The sequence below is a fragment of the Lepidothrix coronata genome, unplaced genomic scaffold (assembly GCF_001604755.1).
Source record: "Lepidothrix coronata isolate B3197 unplaced genomic scaffold, Lepidothrix_coronata-1.0 Scaffold335, whole genome shotgun sequence".
Lineage (NCBI taxonomy): Eukaryota > Metazoa > Chordata > Aves > Passeriformes > Pipridae > Lepidothrix > Lepidothrix coronata.
In genome coordinates, this window is record NW_016690515.1 from 246,086 (window position 1) to 259,153 (window position 13,068).

Here is a 13,068-nt window from a genome sequence, read left to right on the forward strand (position 1 = left end):
CTGTTCCTGAGCCAGGCCAGGATCCATTGGCCTTCTTGGCCACCTGGGCACACTCTGGCTCATGCTCAGCTTCTTGTCAATCCAAACTCCCAGGTCCCTCTCTGATAGAGAAGAGCCTCAAGATGCTCTCTGGGGGAATCATGATCCTCAAAATCCAAGAAAAACGAATATAAGAGGTTTTGTGAGAAGCTGGAAAAGAATGCTGGGAGGAGCTCATCTCATCAGCACTGAGCTGATGCAACAGGACAAACCTCAGCACTGGCCTCCTGCAGGTCTGGCAGTTCCATTATTCACACTCGGCATACAATTTTAATTCTGGGGGGTTTTTGTGAGAAAGGAAAGCTTTGGTTTGCTCACACTCTGCATCAGAAGCCACCTGCAACCAGTGGCTTTGTCAGAAAACCCAGATTTAAAAATTCTGCACTTTGGGAGCCAAAGTTCTGACAGACTCTGTCTCTTCCCCCAGCAGCTGCCCCTCGACTGCCCCAGTCTGTGCAACCACCACCCCTGCCCTGGAGCTGTGGGTCAGCCATTCCTCCCATCCTCCCCCTCCAAGCCCCTTTTCCCACTACAGAAAATGCAGGTTGGAACCAGGAGAACTAAAAATCAAACACAAAGTATGAGGATCAGCCCCAGCCCTCTGTAAGATCTCCCAGCCCTGCAAAGTGCTGATTAGGTGAACAGGCCTTTGCAAAAAAAAGCAACAACGAATTTTCTGCACCAGATTTATGGGCATAATAAAAACTGTAATAGACACTCTCCCTGCAATAGGAGCCACGTTCATGTTCTAAATAAAACAAGCACGGAGCGATCACAGCCACTTCTCACTTAAAAGCCCCCAAGCCCAGCCAAGCATTAATTTCAATCTTTCAGACATTCAGAACTCTCAGCTACACTTAAACAGCCACACAATCAGCCTTTTCCTGGGGGTGGGGGCACTGCAGGAGGTGCTGAACAGGCTGAAATAAGCCTGGAAGGAAACACATCCCAGTGTCACGTTCATTCATCAAATTAGCCTTTGGAATATCCTGTGGAACAGGGGGAAATGGAGGTGCACACTGAACAGGGAACACCACCAGGTTACAGGGAGCTCACTGATTAATAAGGAGCCCTATAAAACCCCTCTTCAGACTCTCAGAAGAAGGTTGTGCACGTGCACTTGGCTGGCAAAAGCATCAGCACTGCACACGGGTTCCCCTCCCTGCTCCCATCAGGAAAATGTTCCTGCGAGAATTCAGTCACTGGGAAAATCTTTCACCTTGAGACAAATACGTTGGAAAAATTACAAATAAAGAGCCAAGCAGGGTGGGAGTGCAACCCCCAGGGCTGGGAAACAGGCTGGGAACCAGGGTATGGACCAGGCTGGGAACACAACTATGGACCAGGCTGGGAACCAGGGTATGGACCAGGCTGGGAATATGACTATGGATCAGGCCATGGACCAGCCTATGGACCAGGCTCCGAGCCAGGCCTGTCCTGCCAAGGGGAGCAGGAGAAAGGGATGTCAGAGAGCTGAAAACCTGCCCCAAATGTTAAATCCTCTTCCTCCTTTCCAACAAACCCCCTATGGCACCCAAAGACACCCCGAGGCCATTGCCCCCCCTCCCTGTGTCCCACAGGTGCTGGGACATCCCGGCACTCCGGCTGTTCCCGTCCCTCCCACGTGTCTCCCAATGCCAGGACTCCCTCCCCACAGCTCCAGCACGGCCTGGCTGCCACAGCCACTCACAGTGCCAGCCTGGCTGCTAATTATAGGGAGGCAGAACCCAGAATAAACCTGCTCACTGCCACCACAGCCCTGCCCTGGCCTGCCTGCACATCCCACAGCTTCCAAGGGCACTCACACACTGAGCATCCATTTCCAACCACCTGCCTGAAACCCAATCAGCATTTTTTTGGATAGTGAGTTCTATATTAAACCAAGAGAATCCATCCCAACCATGGAAGGCAACACATGTGGCACCCGACTGGAAGATGCAGTGAAGGCACAACATCTCCTGATCCAGCTGAAAGTATCCAGGTCTCACTTTCTACAAATTGGTGAGGGCAGCCTGGCTTGCACAGAGCCCAAAGAGTTTTTTTTCATTTCAAGGGAAGTTTAAAAAGACATTTTTTAATGGTCTTGACTGTGCTTCACTTCATTTCTGCTGGGAGAGGGGAGATACCAACTCCCTCACAGGATTTAGGGCCAAACAGCAACAAACTCTTCTACAGAAAGGAAAGTTATGTTTTATATACACATGTCCATAGATATAGATAAAACCCAGGCATACATGCCCTCATATATGTATTATATATGTATATGTTATCTCTTATCTATGTATAACCTGATCTAGACCTTCTGTGCTCTCTAAGAGGAATCAGCAACACAAAACCCAGGGATGTGTTCTGGGCTCAGAACACCTGAAAGCCTCAGGGGCCTGTCAGGGAGTTAAGTGTTAAATGTCTGCTTTGGGGCCTGAACTTTGTGATATCTTTGTGAATGGAAGCAAACAGATGATGAAGTTACATCACAAAATCACTCAGGACCTGCCTTAAGACTGGCCCCACATGCACTGCAAGAGCCCAGGCTGAAGGGCCTGGAGTCTCCTCCACGTTCCCAGTCTCCCAATAACCCTGGTAAATGTAAATATAAAGGAACAGAAATCCCGTGTGATCCCTGCTCAAAACCAGCTCAGGAATGTGCAGCTGATCACATCCCTCAGCCCCTAAGAGGGAATGGCTCACCCAAAGACAAGGAACAAAGAATAATATCCAGGCCAGGAGGCCAGAGGAATATTTTCCCTCATCTTTTAATTCAGAGAAGTCAGTGCAGAGCAGGCTCAGAGCAACCCCACGGCACACAAACACAGTGTCTGATCCCACCCTGGGTGTTTGGAGGTTTAATCCCACTCCAGGGCTGAGCAGAACACGTGTCCCAACAGCCCAAAAAAGCTGAAGCAGTTGCCATGTGCTGATTTGGTTTCCTGGCTGCAAACACTTCTGGGCTGCAGCTTACGGGGAGCTCATCAAACATTCATTAAAAACAAAGCAGCTGTTTACATTAATAGTGATTACACAGATCTTAGGAGGAAATTGTAATGAATGCCACATGTGAGGTGAAAGCACACTCTGAGCACTGCAGGATGTTCAGGGAAGCTGATCCCCAGCACTGCAGGCTGGGTTTAGGAAGCTGGAGCCTTTCGTGCCACTGGGGGGGATCAGGATCTATCCAGGCAAACCTTCACTCTGAACAGCCAAAGGTCTTTCACCAGCACTTTGTTTCTAACTCATGACTTCTCACCTGCTCAGATAGTTCAATTCTTTTTCTACCCCCTGGCCCTTTCCTCCCTTGATTCAGTAACAGAACTGAACCTCCATTCCCTGTTCCACCTGAGGAGGATGAACTCGCAGGGCCAGTGTTAAATCACTGAAGCCTTAAGACAAATTTCAATCTAAAACATGTCATTTGCCACAGGTCTGGCGGGAATTAAGGGGGCAAAAAGTATCAAAAACATGTTTAATGGGGCCATGACACCATCCCTTTCTCAGATATCCAGTTTTGAAGTCCAGGGGTTTCCTCCCACACAACGTCACTGTGGACATTCCCCAGACACACCACGTCTGTCTGTCCCTCTCTGCAACAATCAATGTTCAGGGAGAAAACTCAGGTTAATTAGCTCAGGTTTTAGGGTTATGCTCTGGGGAAGAACCTCATTACACATTCCTGCTGTGGGGTAACACAGCAAATGGATTTTAGCAGACAAGGAGCTGGGTTTGAGCAGGACACACACCCTGACACAAAACCAGAGCAACGGGGACCCTGTGAGACCCAACAGCTGATTTACACCAAACACACCCACAGATCAGGAGTCCCAGGGGACTTGACTTCCCTCCAGGGGAGAGCCAAATCCCACTCATTTACATAGATTTCCACATTCAGGTTGTATGAAAATTCCTGCATGAGGGAGATGTGAACAGGGGCAGATGGTTTAATGCAAAGAAGTGCATCCAAACACATGAAATATTTGGGGGGGTGTTTAAGGGTAGGGAAGTGTCAGAAAGTGGTGTAATTGAAAATACCAGCTTTGGGAGTTGGGGATAAAGGTTTAATTCCTTTTTTTCTGAATGGTAAACTCTAGGAAGGGAGTAGCCTTCAACCTTTGCTCTACAACATTGATGTTTTTCATGAACTATTTAAGTGGTTTACAAGTTGGGTATTTTGCTTTCTAAGGCTCCAGTGACAGGGAACAGAATAAGGAGGGTTGTGAAGTGGAAGAGTATGGCGCTGAGGAAGATGAAAGTGGGTGTGTTTTATGGGGAGTTTTGGGGGGGGGGGAGACGTGGATCAGGGTAAGACAACTTTGCAAAACGTGCGTTAAAATATTTCCTCAAAACGTTCCCAACATTTGAAGTAAACAAAACAACGAAGAAACAAACAAAACCTGACCATTTTTTACGTCTCACTCCGAGGGTGGAGATGCCCTGCAAGGAGCTGATCCAGCCCCTGCCAGCAGCTCTTTACCTGTGCAGGAACTTCTCGTAGGTCTGGCGGTAGGCGAAGCCCGCCCGGCGCACGCGCACGTTCTCCAGCAGCCCCAGGTACTCCACCTGGTGCCTGCAGCGCTCCTCATCGAACACCTGGGGGGACTTCTTGTCGTTGGGCTTGATGCAGCGCACGTAGTAGGGCTCCTGGGGGGACAGAGCACAGCCAGGGTCACCCAGGAGAAGGGGCTGTGCACACACAGCCGGGTCTGTGCACACACCGGGAGAGCACGGAGCTGGGAGCACACCCCGGAACGCTGGACAGGGTTTGGCTGCCCAGCAGGGATCAGAGGGTTAAAACAGAGGTGACAGTGACACATTCCTCCCCTTCACACCCTGCAGGGACCTGTTACAGGACCCACATTCTCCAGCAGGCCCAGGGACTTCACCCGGTACCTCAACGCTCCTCGTCAGAGAGCTGGGGGGACTTGATGTAGGAGGGCTCCTGTGGGCTGATCCCAGCCAGGCTCACCCAGGAGAAAGGGCTTTGCACACACAGAAAGCTCTGTGCACACACAGCTGTTCCCTCAGTGAAAATTCCCTCAGTATGAGGGAATTTCGTGTGTTCCCTCAACATGAAAATTCCCTCCCTGGCAGCTGCACGAGCTGTGGCTGCTCAGCAGGAATCAGAGGGTTAAAACAGAGGTGACAGTAACACCTTCCTACCCTTCACACCCCACAACAACCCTTGTAGGACCCACCCTGTTGTCTTAACAAGAATTACTTAACACTCAAAGATCTCACTGGACATAAAGCATCATCATGTTGAGTGTCTGGGCTGCACAGAAAGCAAGTTCTGAATCCCAATTCTATGGGAAATCTGTAGGGGTATCAATTTCTGCTCCATTCCATCCTCTGCCTCTTCCCTCCTTCCTCCATCCACGAACTGGGAGTAGAGGATAAAGGCTAAAGTCCTTTTCTTCCCAATGGTAAACTCTAAGAAGGGAGTAGCCTTCAATCTCTGGTCTGCAAGACCAAAGATTTAACTTTGCAAGAGGAGAGAGAGGTTTCCAAAACTTGTGGTGTTTTTCTAAACAAAACCAAAGGCGAACTGAAACAAACCCCAGATTTTGTTATTGCTGACACTGACTGTGGTACATATCTACTGCCAAAAATTCAAAATCACCCTGCAGCTGCATAGGGGCAAAGAGAGCTAACACCTGAATGTGTGAAGCTGTTAAAGGTTGATGCTCTGCCCAGGAAACAACTTGTGAGAAAGAGATGTATTTATATGGAATAACGAACATGGAATTCATTGCCCTGTGGGATATGGCTTTCCCAGCATCTCCTCTAAAAGTAGCATGGATTGCTCCATCAGTTTTCCCAGTATATTCTGAACTGGAAGGGACCCACAAGGCTCTTCAAATCCAGCTCTTGAGGGAACAGCCCTTGCAGGGACTGAACCCACAACCCTGGCATTAGCAGGACCAGGCTCTGACCAGCTGAGCTAATCTCAGTTTTAGCTGTGCTGAACAAAGTCCAAACCCTGTTCCAACAGGCCTGAAGGATGGGAATGACTGAACTCCAACCTCCAGCTGCCTCCAGCCCACGGGACCTTCCCCAGGACAAACACAACCCAGCAGCACGTGAGTTCCTCTCTCTGCACCACCCTGGGTGTGCAGGGGCAGAGGAGGTGGAATGGGGACAGGTGGCTTTACTCCACCCCACACAGTCCAGGGGTCCTGCCCCTGCCTGGGCTGATCCTGGATGCTCTGGTGTGTCCCACAGGATCACACCTTTCACAGGGAGATCAGGCCTGTCAGAGTGTTTTGATGTTTCCTTTCATTTTTATTTGATTAAAGGCAGCTTTCAGTTAGGTCAACGTGGTCTGTAACCAGCACCAGTGTGAGGGGTGGCTGCAAGGCCTTTACACTTCGGCACTTCCATCCCACTGGGTTTTGGAGTTCACTCCTTTCTTTCTCTTGTCAGCCCTTGTTATCCCACTTCTAACTTTGGTGGGGTGTGGAAAAGCAACCAATCACCATGGAACCACAGAGCACCCTGAGCTGGAAGGGACCCAAAAGGACAATCCAGTCCAACCCCTGGCCCTGCACAGACACCCCAACAATCCCCCCCTGTCCCTCAGAGCGTTGTCCAAACCCTCCTGGAGCTCTGGCAGCCTTGGGGCCGTGCCCACTGCCCTGGGGAGCCTGGTCAGTGCCAACCACCCTCTGGGGGAAGAACCTTTCCCTGAGATCCAACCTGACCCTGCCCTGGCACAGCTCCATATAAGGCCCACCAGAGCTTTTCAAGGCAAAATTGTATTCTTCTAACATTGATAGGTGTTACTTTTCAAGTAGCCCTTGCAAAAGGAGTGGCACTTCCTGCAGGCTGGCAGAGCCCACTGCCCACCAAACCTCAGCACCAGCCAAGGAGAGAACTCAGAGGATCCCAGTGAGCTCAGGAGGTCCCAGGACGGGCAGAGAGGACATGCCACAGATACACACGAACTGCAGCATTCCAAAAAGCAGTTTGCAGCAATCTGACACCTTGATAAAGGGAGACACACAGCCTGGGTGACAGCTGAACATTAGATGTCCCCTTTGATCACCACAACTGATAAACCAGGAATGGCATTTCAGCAACTTTGCCCTGGACCAGATGAAGCTGGGGGGCTGTGGAACTGCTCTGAGGAACCAGAGGGATCTCAAAAGGGAACCCCAAGGGTTCTCCAGAGGAGTCTGTTGTGTTCCAGCACTCCTGGATGGCCTCAAGACCCCACAATGGTAACAAAGAGGAGAAGTGGCCTGGGGGGTGGAAGGAGGGGTTAATTCAGTGAGAACAAATGCAAAGTTCCACATTCAGCAGAAATAGTTGATTAATAAATAATGAAAAACTGATTTACACTGGTGCTAGAAAGAGATGCAGGAGTTCAAGCTAACATGAGGCAAGTTCATGTTTTTCTAGGAAAGGGCACAAGAACAGGAAAACTGCAAGGCAAAAAACCCAGTAGATTTCTAATTCTCTGAACACCTCACACAGGGCACTGCAGTTCAAGTGGGAACAGTGAGTCAGTGCAGGTAAGAACAAGAAAGATCAAAAAATCCAGCAAATGTGACTCAGAGGAAATACAGGTTTAGTCTAGAAAGACCAAAGAGCCACAGAACCATCCTGGTGTAGATTCTATACATTTAAAGGGTAAATATGAGGAAATGTGAACATTCAGCTTTAGGACACAGAAGAACTGTGGCTTTAACCATGGTATAAAACGTTAGGCAGCAGGAAAACAAGGAGTGGGAGCAGAGCCTGAGGAAAGGAGGGATTCTCCATCACTAGGGAGAACAGCCTGAACAAGCATCTGAAAGGGAAGATATAGGCAGAGGTGTCCCCAAAGACAAGTGAACTGGGGGCACTCCCAGGTCCCCTTCAGCCCTTCTGTCTGTGATTTCTCTATGATTTGAGGTCACCCACCTAATCTCAGGATAACAGGAAAGGCCCAGAATTGCTGTTTCCCTGCAGGAATACTGAAGAAGCAGGACCATCCTTGACTCTCCTGGCTAATCCTGACACATCCCAGAGTTGGCAGCACTGTGGAGACACCCAAGGATCCTCCACTCACTGATGAGTGTGAGCAATGAACAAGCCAAGACATGGAGGCCTTGGAAAAGCATATCCTAAAGGCTGATATAAGCCACTGGGGAAGGTTTTGGGCTGGAATGTTTCCCTGCTTTCTCAAGGATGCCATCAGCAGCACCAGGCTGGGATTTCTCCTGGAGGGCTGTCCTTGGGATGGGAATATAAAGCAATGAGGAGAGTGAGGAAAATCTGAGCTAAGCACCCACAAAGAGCTGGCAGCATCCTGGAGCTGCCCACCCTCCAGGAAGCAGCTCAGGAGCAGGGATAGGTACGAGGAATGTAGAATAAGCAGCAGGATGTGTGGGCAACATCCGTCCTTACGGCACCTCCCCTCTCCCGGTGACTCCATCGCTCCCACAAAGTGTGGCAGGCACAGCTCCCTCACAGCCTTGTTTGGCTCCTCTCCTTCCCAGGGGACTGAGGCAGAGCTGGATGCAGGGAAACAGTGCCCAGTTCCCAAAAACAGCTGAGCCCCTGCCAGGGCAGTGCCCTCCTCACCCGGCTCTTCCTCAGGGAGTGGAGGGCTCAGGAAAGGAACACCAGGGATGCAGCTTCCCCAGGACACTTCAAGGCCAGGCTGGACAGGGCTGGGAGCAGCCTGGTCTGGTGGAGGGTGTCCCTGCCCAGGGCAGGGGTGGAATGAGGTGGTTGGCACTGACCAGGCTCCCCAGAGCAGTGGGCACGGCCCCAAGGCTGCCAGAGCTCCAGGAGGGTTTGGACAACGCTCTGAGGGACAGGGGGGGATTGCTGGGGTGTCTGTGCAGGGCCAGGGGTTGGACTGGATGGTCCTTGGGGGTCCCTTCCAACTCAGAATGTTGTGTGATTCTGAGAAGAGCTTTAGGGTTCCTTCCAACCCAAACAATTCCATGATTCCACGATACCCCAGGCAGCTCTGCTCTGGGTGAGGTCTCCTACAAAGTCACCAGCACGGAGCACTTCCTTCTGCCACAGTAATCCACAGAGTCATGGAATCATTCAGGTTGGAGAAGACCTTTAAGACCATCAGGTCCAGCCATCAGCTCAGCACCACCACTGTTTTCACCATTAACCCACATCCACAGGTTTTCTGAACACTTCCAGGGATGGGGACCCCACCACTGCCCTGGGCAGCTGTGCCAGGGCTGGAAACCCTTTCAGTGAAAAACGTTTTCCTGATATCCAACCTTGATATCCAACCTAAACCTTCCCTGGCACAGCTTGAGGCCGTTTCCTCTTGTCCTTTCTCCTGTTACCCCCCCTGGTTCCCCTCCAGTCAGGGAGCTGGAGGCAGCACCTCTCCCAACACATCCCATCCCTGTTCTGTTTGTTCTCCCACTCTGCTGGGACCAGGCTCCTGTGGGACTGGAAATGAGCTGTTCAGGGAAAATGCAGGATACACAGAGAGCTCTGAATGACACCTGAACTTGGGAACCATGAAGGTGAATGGTCAGCACTTCAAAGAATCACAGAATCATGGAATATGTGGAGCTGGAAGGGATCCTCAAGGATCATCCAGTCCAACCCCTGGCCCTGCACAGACACCCCAGCAATTCCCCTGTCCCTCACAGTGTTGTCCCAACGCTCCTGGAGCTCTGGCAGCCTTGGGGCTGTGTCCAGTTCCACTTCTCCCCATCCCCTCCTGCTGATGTTCACCTTGGGCCACTTCTCCATCCCTTCATCACCAGCAGGGACAAACCTCTCTCGGTGTCAGGAGCAGGGTCACCAACACCAGGTGGTGCCAGGCCATGCCAGACCTGCCCTGTGCTGTATCTGATGGCAAGAGGAACATAAATCACTTTTTGAGGTTGATATCACAAATATTCCACACTCAAAAATGCAAAAAACCTCAAATCTGTGACTTCAGGTCCAGCACAAAGGGGACCAAATGCGTCTGCTTTTGCTATAAAAGGCTGAAACCCTTTGGAAAGCAGGATTGGGAAGTGCCTGCACAGACAGGAGATCATCTATCAGTGCAATTACAGTGCAATTAAAGCCTCTCAGCAACGACAGCTTCAAGGGTAAATTCTAAAGTAGATTATTCCAGGCTTCCAATCCCCCCAGCCCCAGCTCTTCGGGGGGGATAATTATGCATCTCCCATTCTTCCTGTCAGAGAACTGCAGTTTCTAAAGGGAAGAACTGAAATGCAGAGACACAAAGACCCCGCTCTGAAAGCTCTTTAGATGCCTAATTGCAACTCATTTTATTTTTCAATCAAACTGAGTGATTTTTAGATTTTTAGGTGTTCAAAGGAAAACAAACCAGTTTCAAGCCATTGCACACTGAACAAACTCCTCCTTGGGAGGCTTCTGTTCAACAGCTCTTAGATGAGAGAGGGGATGGGACACAGGACTGACAAATTTGTGCTGGATTTGTCCCATCAGTCACAGCTGGTGACATTATAACTTACTAGAGATGAAGCCTGTCAGCCTGGATAGGAGAGGGGAGGGATGGAAGGGAGAGTCAAACAAAAGGAGTTACAGAGGAAGGGGGAAAAAAGAAAAGAACAAAGGGAGAGCTGCATGTCCAGAGAGCTCCCAGAGAAGCTCCTCATTCCCAGTCAGGGCAGCCACAGCACCTCCTGTGTCAGGATTTACAAAAAAGCCACCAAAAATAATCCATCTCAGGGAGAGCAAACCCTCCAGAGAACAGCACAGGCAGTCAAACACGTGCTTGAGAAAGGGAACGTGGCCACTCCTGGAGCCAGTTGGGCTTTCCATCCAAAACCCAACCAAAAGAAGGGTGTTTTCTTCTGTCTGTCAGAGGTTTGTGCCCAAAAGGCTCCTGGTGTAACCTGGAGGATTACAGCAGTACTGAGACACTGAGAACCCAGCACCTTCCAAAGACATTTTCCATGGAACCACAGAAGCGTCAGGCTGGAAAAGTCCTCTGAGAGCATCAAATCCAACTGTTCCCCAGCACTGCCAAGGCCATCACTGACCCTGTCCCCAAGTGCCACATCCACAGGGCTTTTAAATCCCTCCAGGGATGGGGACTCCACCCCTGCCCTGGGCAGCTGTGCCAGTGCCTGACCACCTTTTCCATGAAGAAATTTTCCCAATATCCAATCTAAACCTCCCCTGGCACAGCTGGAGGCCGTTCCCTCTCCTCCTGTCCCTTGTTCCCTGGGAGCAGAGCCCGACCCCCCCCCAGCTCCCCCCTCCTGTCAGGGAGTTACAGAGCCAGAAGGTCCCCCCTGAGCCTCCTTTTCTCCAGACTGAGCCCCCCCAGCTCCCTCAGCTGTTCCAGCCCCTTCCCCAGCTCCGTTCCCTTCCCTGGACACGCTCCAGCCCCTCAACGTCTGGAGAGCCCCAAAACTGAGCCCAGGGTTTGAGGGGTGGTCTGGCCTTTCCAGCCACATTTCCTGGGTTTCCAGACATCTACAAACACGTATTTGCGCCCACTGAAATCAAAGCCACTTTTGAGAACACTCTTCACAGCACTGCCCTGCTCCTGACCCCAGTGGAAGCATCTGACACCCCAACAACCACAACACCTGCCCCTTCCCCTCACAGAACTCTGTGTCATCACCAAATTCCAGATTTAATCCAGAGTAGCAACTGAACAGAATTTTAAAGGTTGTTATTTTAAGTACCAGAGAAGTTAAATAACAACTAGTGCTGCAGGTACTGTGCACTGTGGTCCCACACTTTGAGATTCTGATATTCTGGCAGTGCTGAGTTTGAACTTGATGATCTTAAAGGTCTTTTCCAACCTAAACAATTCTATGGTTCTATGATTATTGTTACTCCTGCCCACCAAGTTAGCACTTTTGGAGACTATTCCCCCAAAAGTTTAAAGATACTGTTGGTACAGCCAAAAAACCCTTCAGCTTTTCAGGAAAGGCCAAATGAGTGTCAGTGAAGAGGAGCTCCTGGGCTGCCATCCTGTTTGGGGACTGTAGAAAACAGCATTAAAATATGGTTTAAAGAGTTTTCAGAGAGGCATGAACAGCCCAGGTGGAATGGGAGGGCAGGATGAGGCAGCAGCTCTGACTGCACTGGGTACACTCAGATAATGTGAATAAATCATCAGCTCCAACTGCAGCAAAACTCAAGCCTTTCTTCTTGGTTTTCTTGGAGAAACAGCTGAGCAAAACATGAACTGATTTTACCTCTCCCTATGGAACCTTATTCCTCTGCCACCCCTAAACCACAGCAGCTCACACAGCTTGTGCAAGCCTGTTTTCAGAGCTGTTTCCATCAGCTGTGACCACAGGCTTCCCAAAAACGTCCTGCGGGGTCTGAACCACAGTCAGACACACAGATGCTGTCACTGTTGATCCTCACAGAGTGCAACTCCAGCCCTGAGTTCAGCACGGAAAAAACTGAGTACCAGGGCCCCAGGGAAGGATCAGAGCACCTGAACTGCAGTGGTGGTGTCCCCAGAGCAGAGGGGGGCTTCAGGAACCCCAGCACAGGGAAGGGCAGAGACAAGGATCCAAACTGGCAAGGACCCAGGGGCAGAGCACCCAGTGATTTGTGCACAGCCAGCATCTCGAAATCAAGGCCTGAAGGCCCAGTTATTGGCTTGCTGATGACATGCACACATCATGAACTGCCCCAAAAGTCACCTCAGAGAGACCCTGGGGCAGGGCAGCCACCCAGGAGCACTCACTCACCTCTGAGTCACTGTTTGCAGCACACAATGGTTGTGTTCAGCAGCCTGGCCTACCAACCTCCCCAAAATTAAAGTAACACAAGCCTGGCTGCAGGATGGGCCTCACCAATATTTCCTACAGCTCCTGACAGGAGGGGGGAGTCGGGGGGGGGGTTCGAGCTCTGCTCCCAGGGAACAAGGGACAGGAGGAGAGGGAACGGCCTCCAGCTGTGCCAGGGGAGGTTTCAGTTGGATATTGGGGAAAATCTCTTCATGGAAAGAGTTGTCCATCCCTGGCACAGCTGGAGGCCGTTCCCTCTCCTCCTGTCCCTTGTTCCCTGGGAGCAGAGCCCGACCCCCCCCCCCCCCCCCCCCCCCCCCCCCCCCGCCGG

The 13,068-nt window shown here is 50.9% G+C and overlaps 1 protein-coding gene across 1 annotated transcript in view; it reads right to left on the reverse strand.

Annotated features, from left to right (window-relative positions):
- Positions 1-4,500: 4,500 nt before the first annotated feature.
- The window catches only part of LOC108509106 (unconventional myosin-Id), a 29,563-nt gene continuing 20,995 nt past the window's right edge, over positions 4,501-13,068 (reverse strand). The window contains exon 15 of the mRNA XM_017838366.1: positions 4,501-4,671. Coding sequence (XP_017693855.1) covers positions 4,501-4,671 — 171 coding nt within the window. The remainder of the gene's footprint in view (positions 4,672-13,068) is intronic.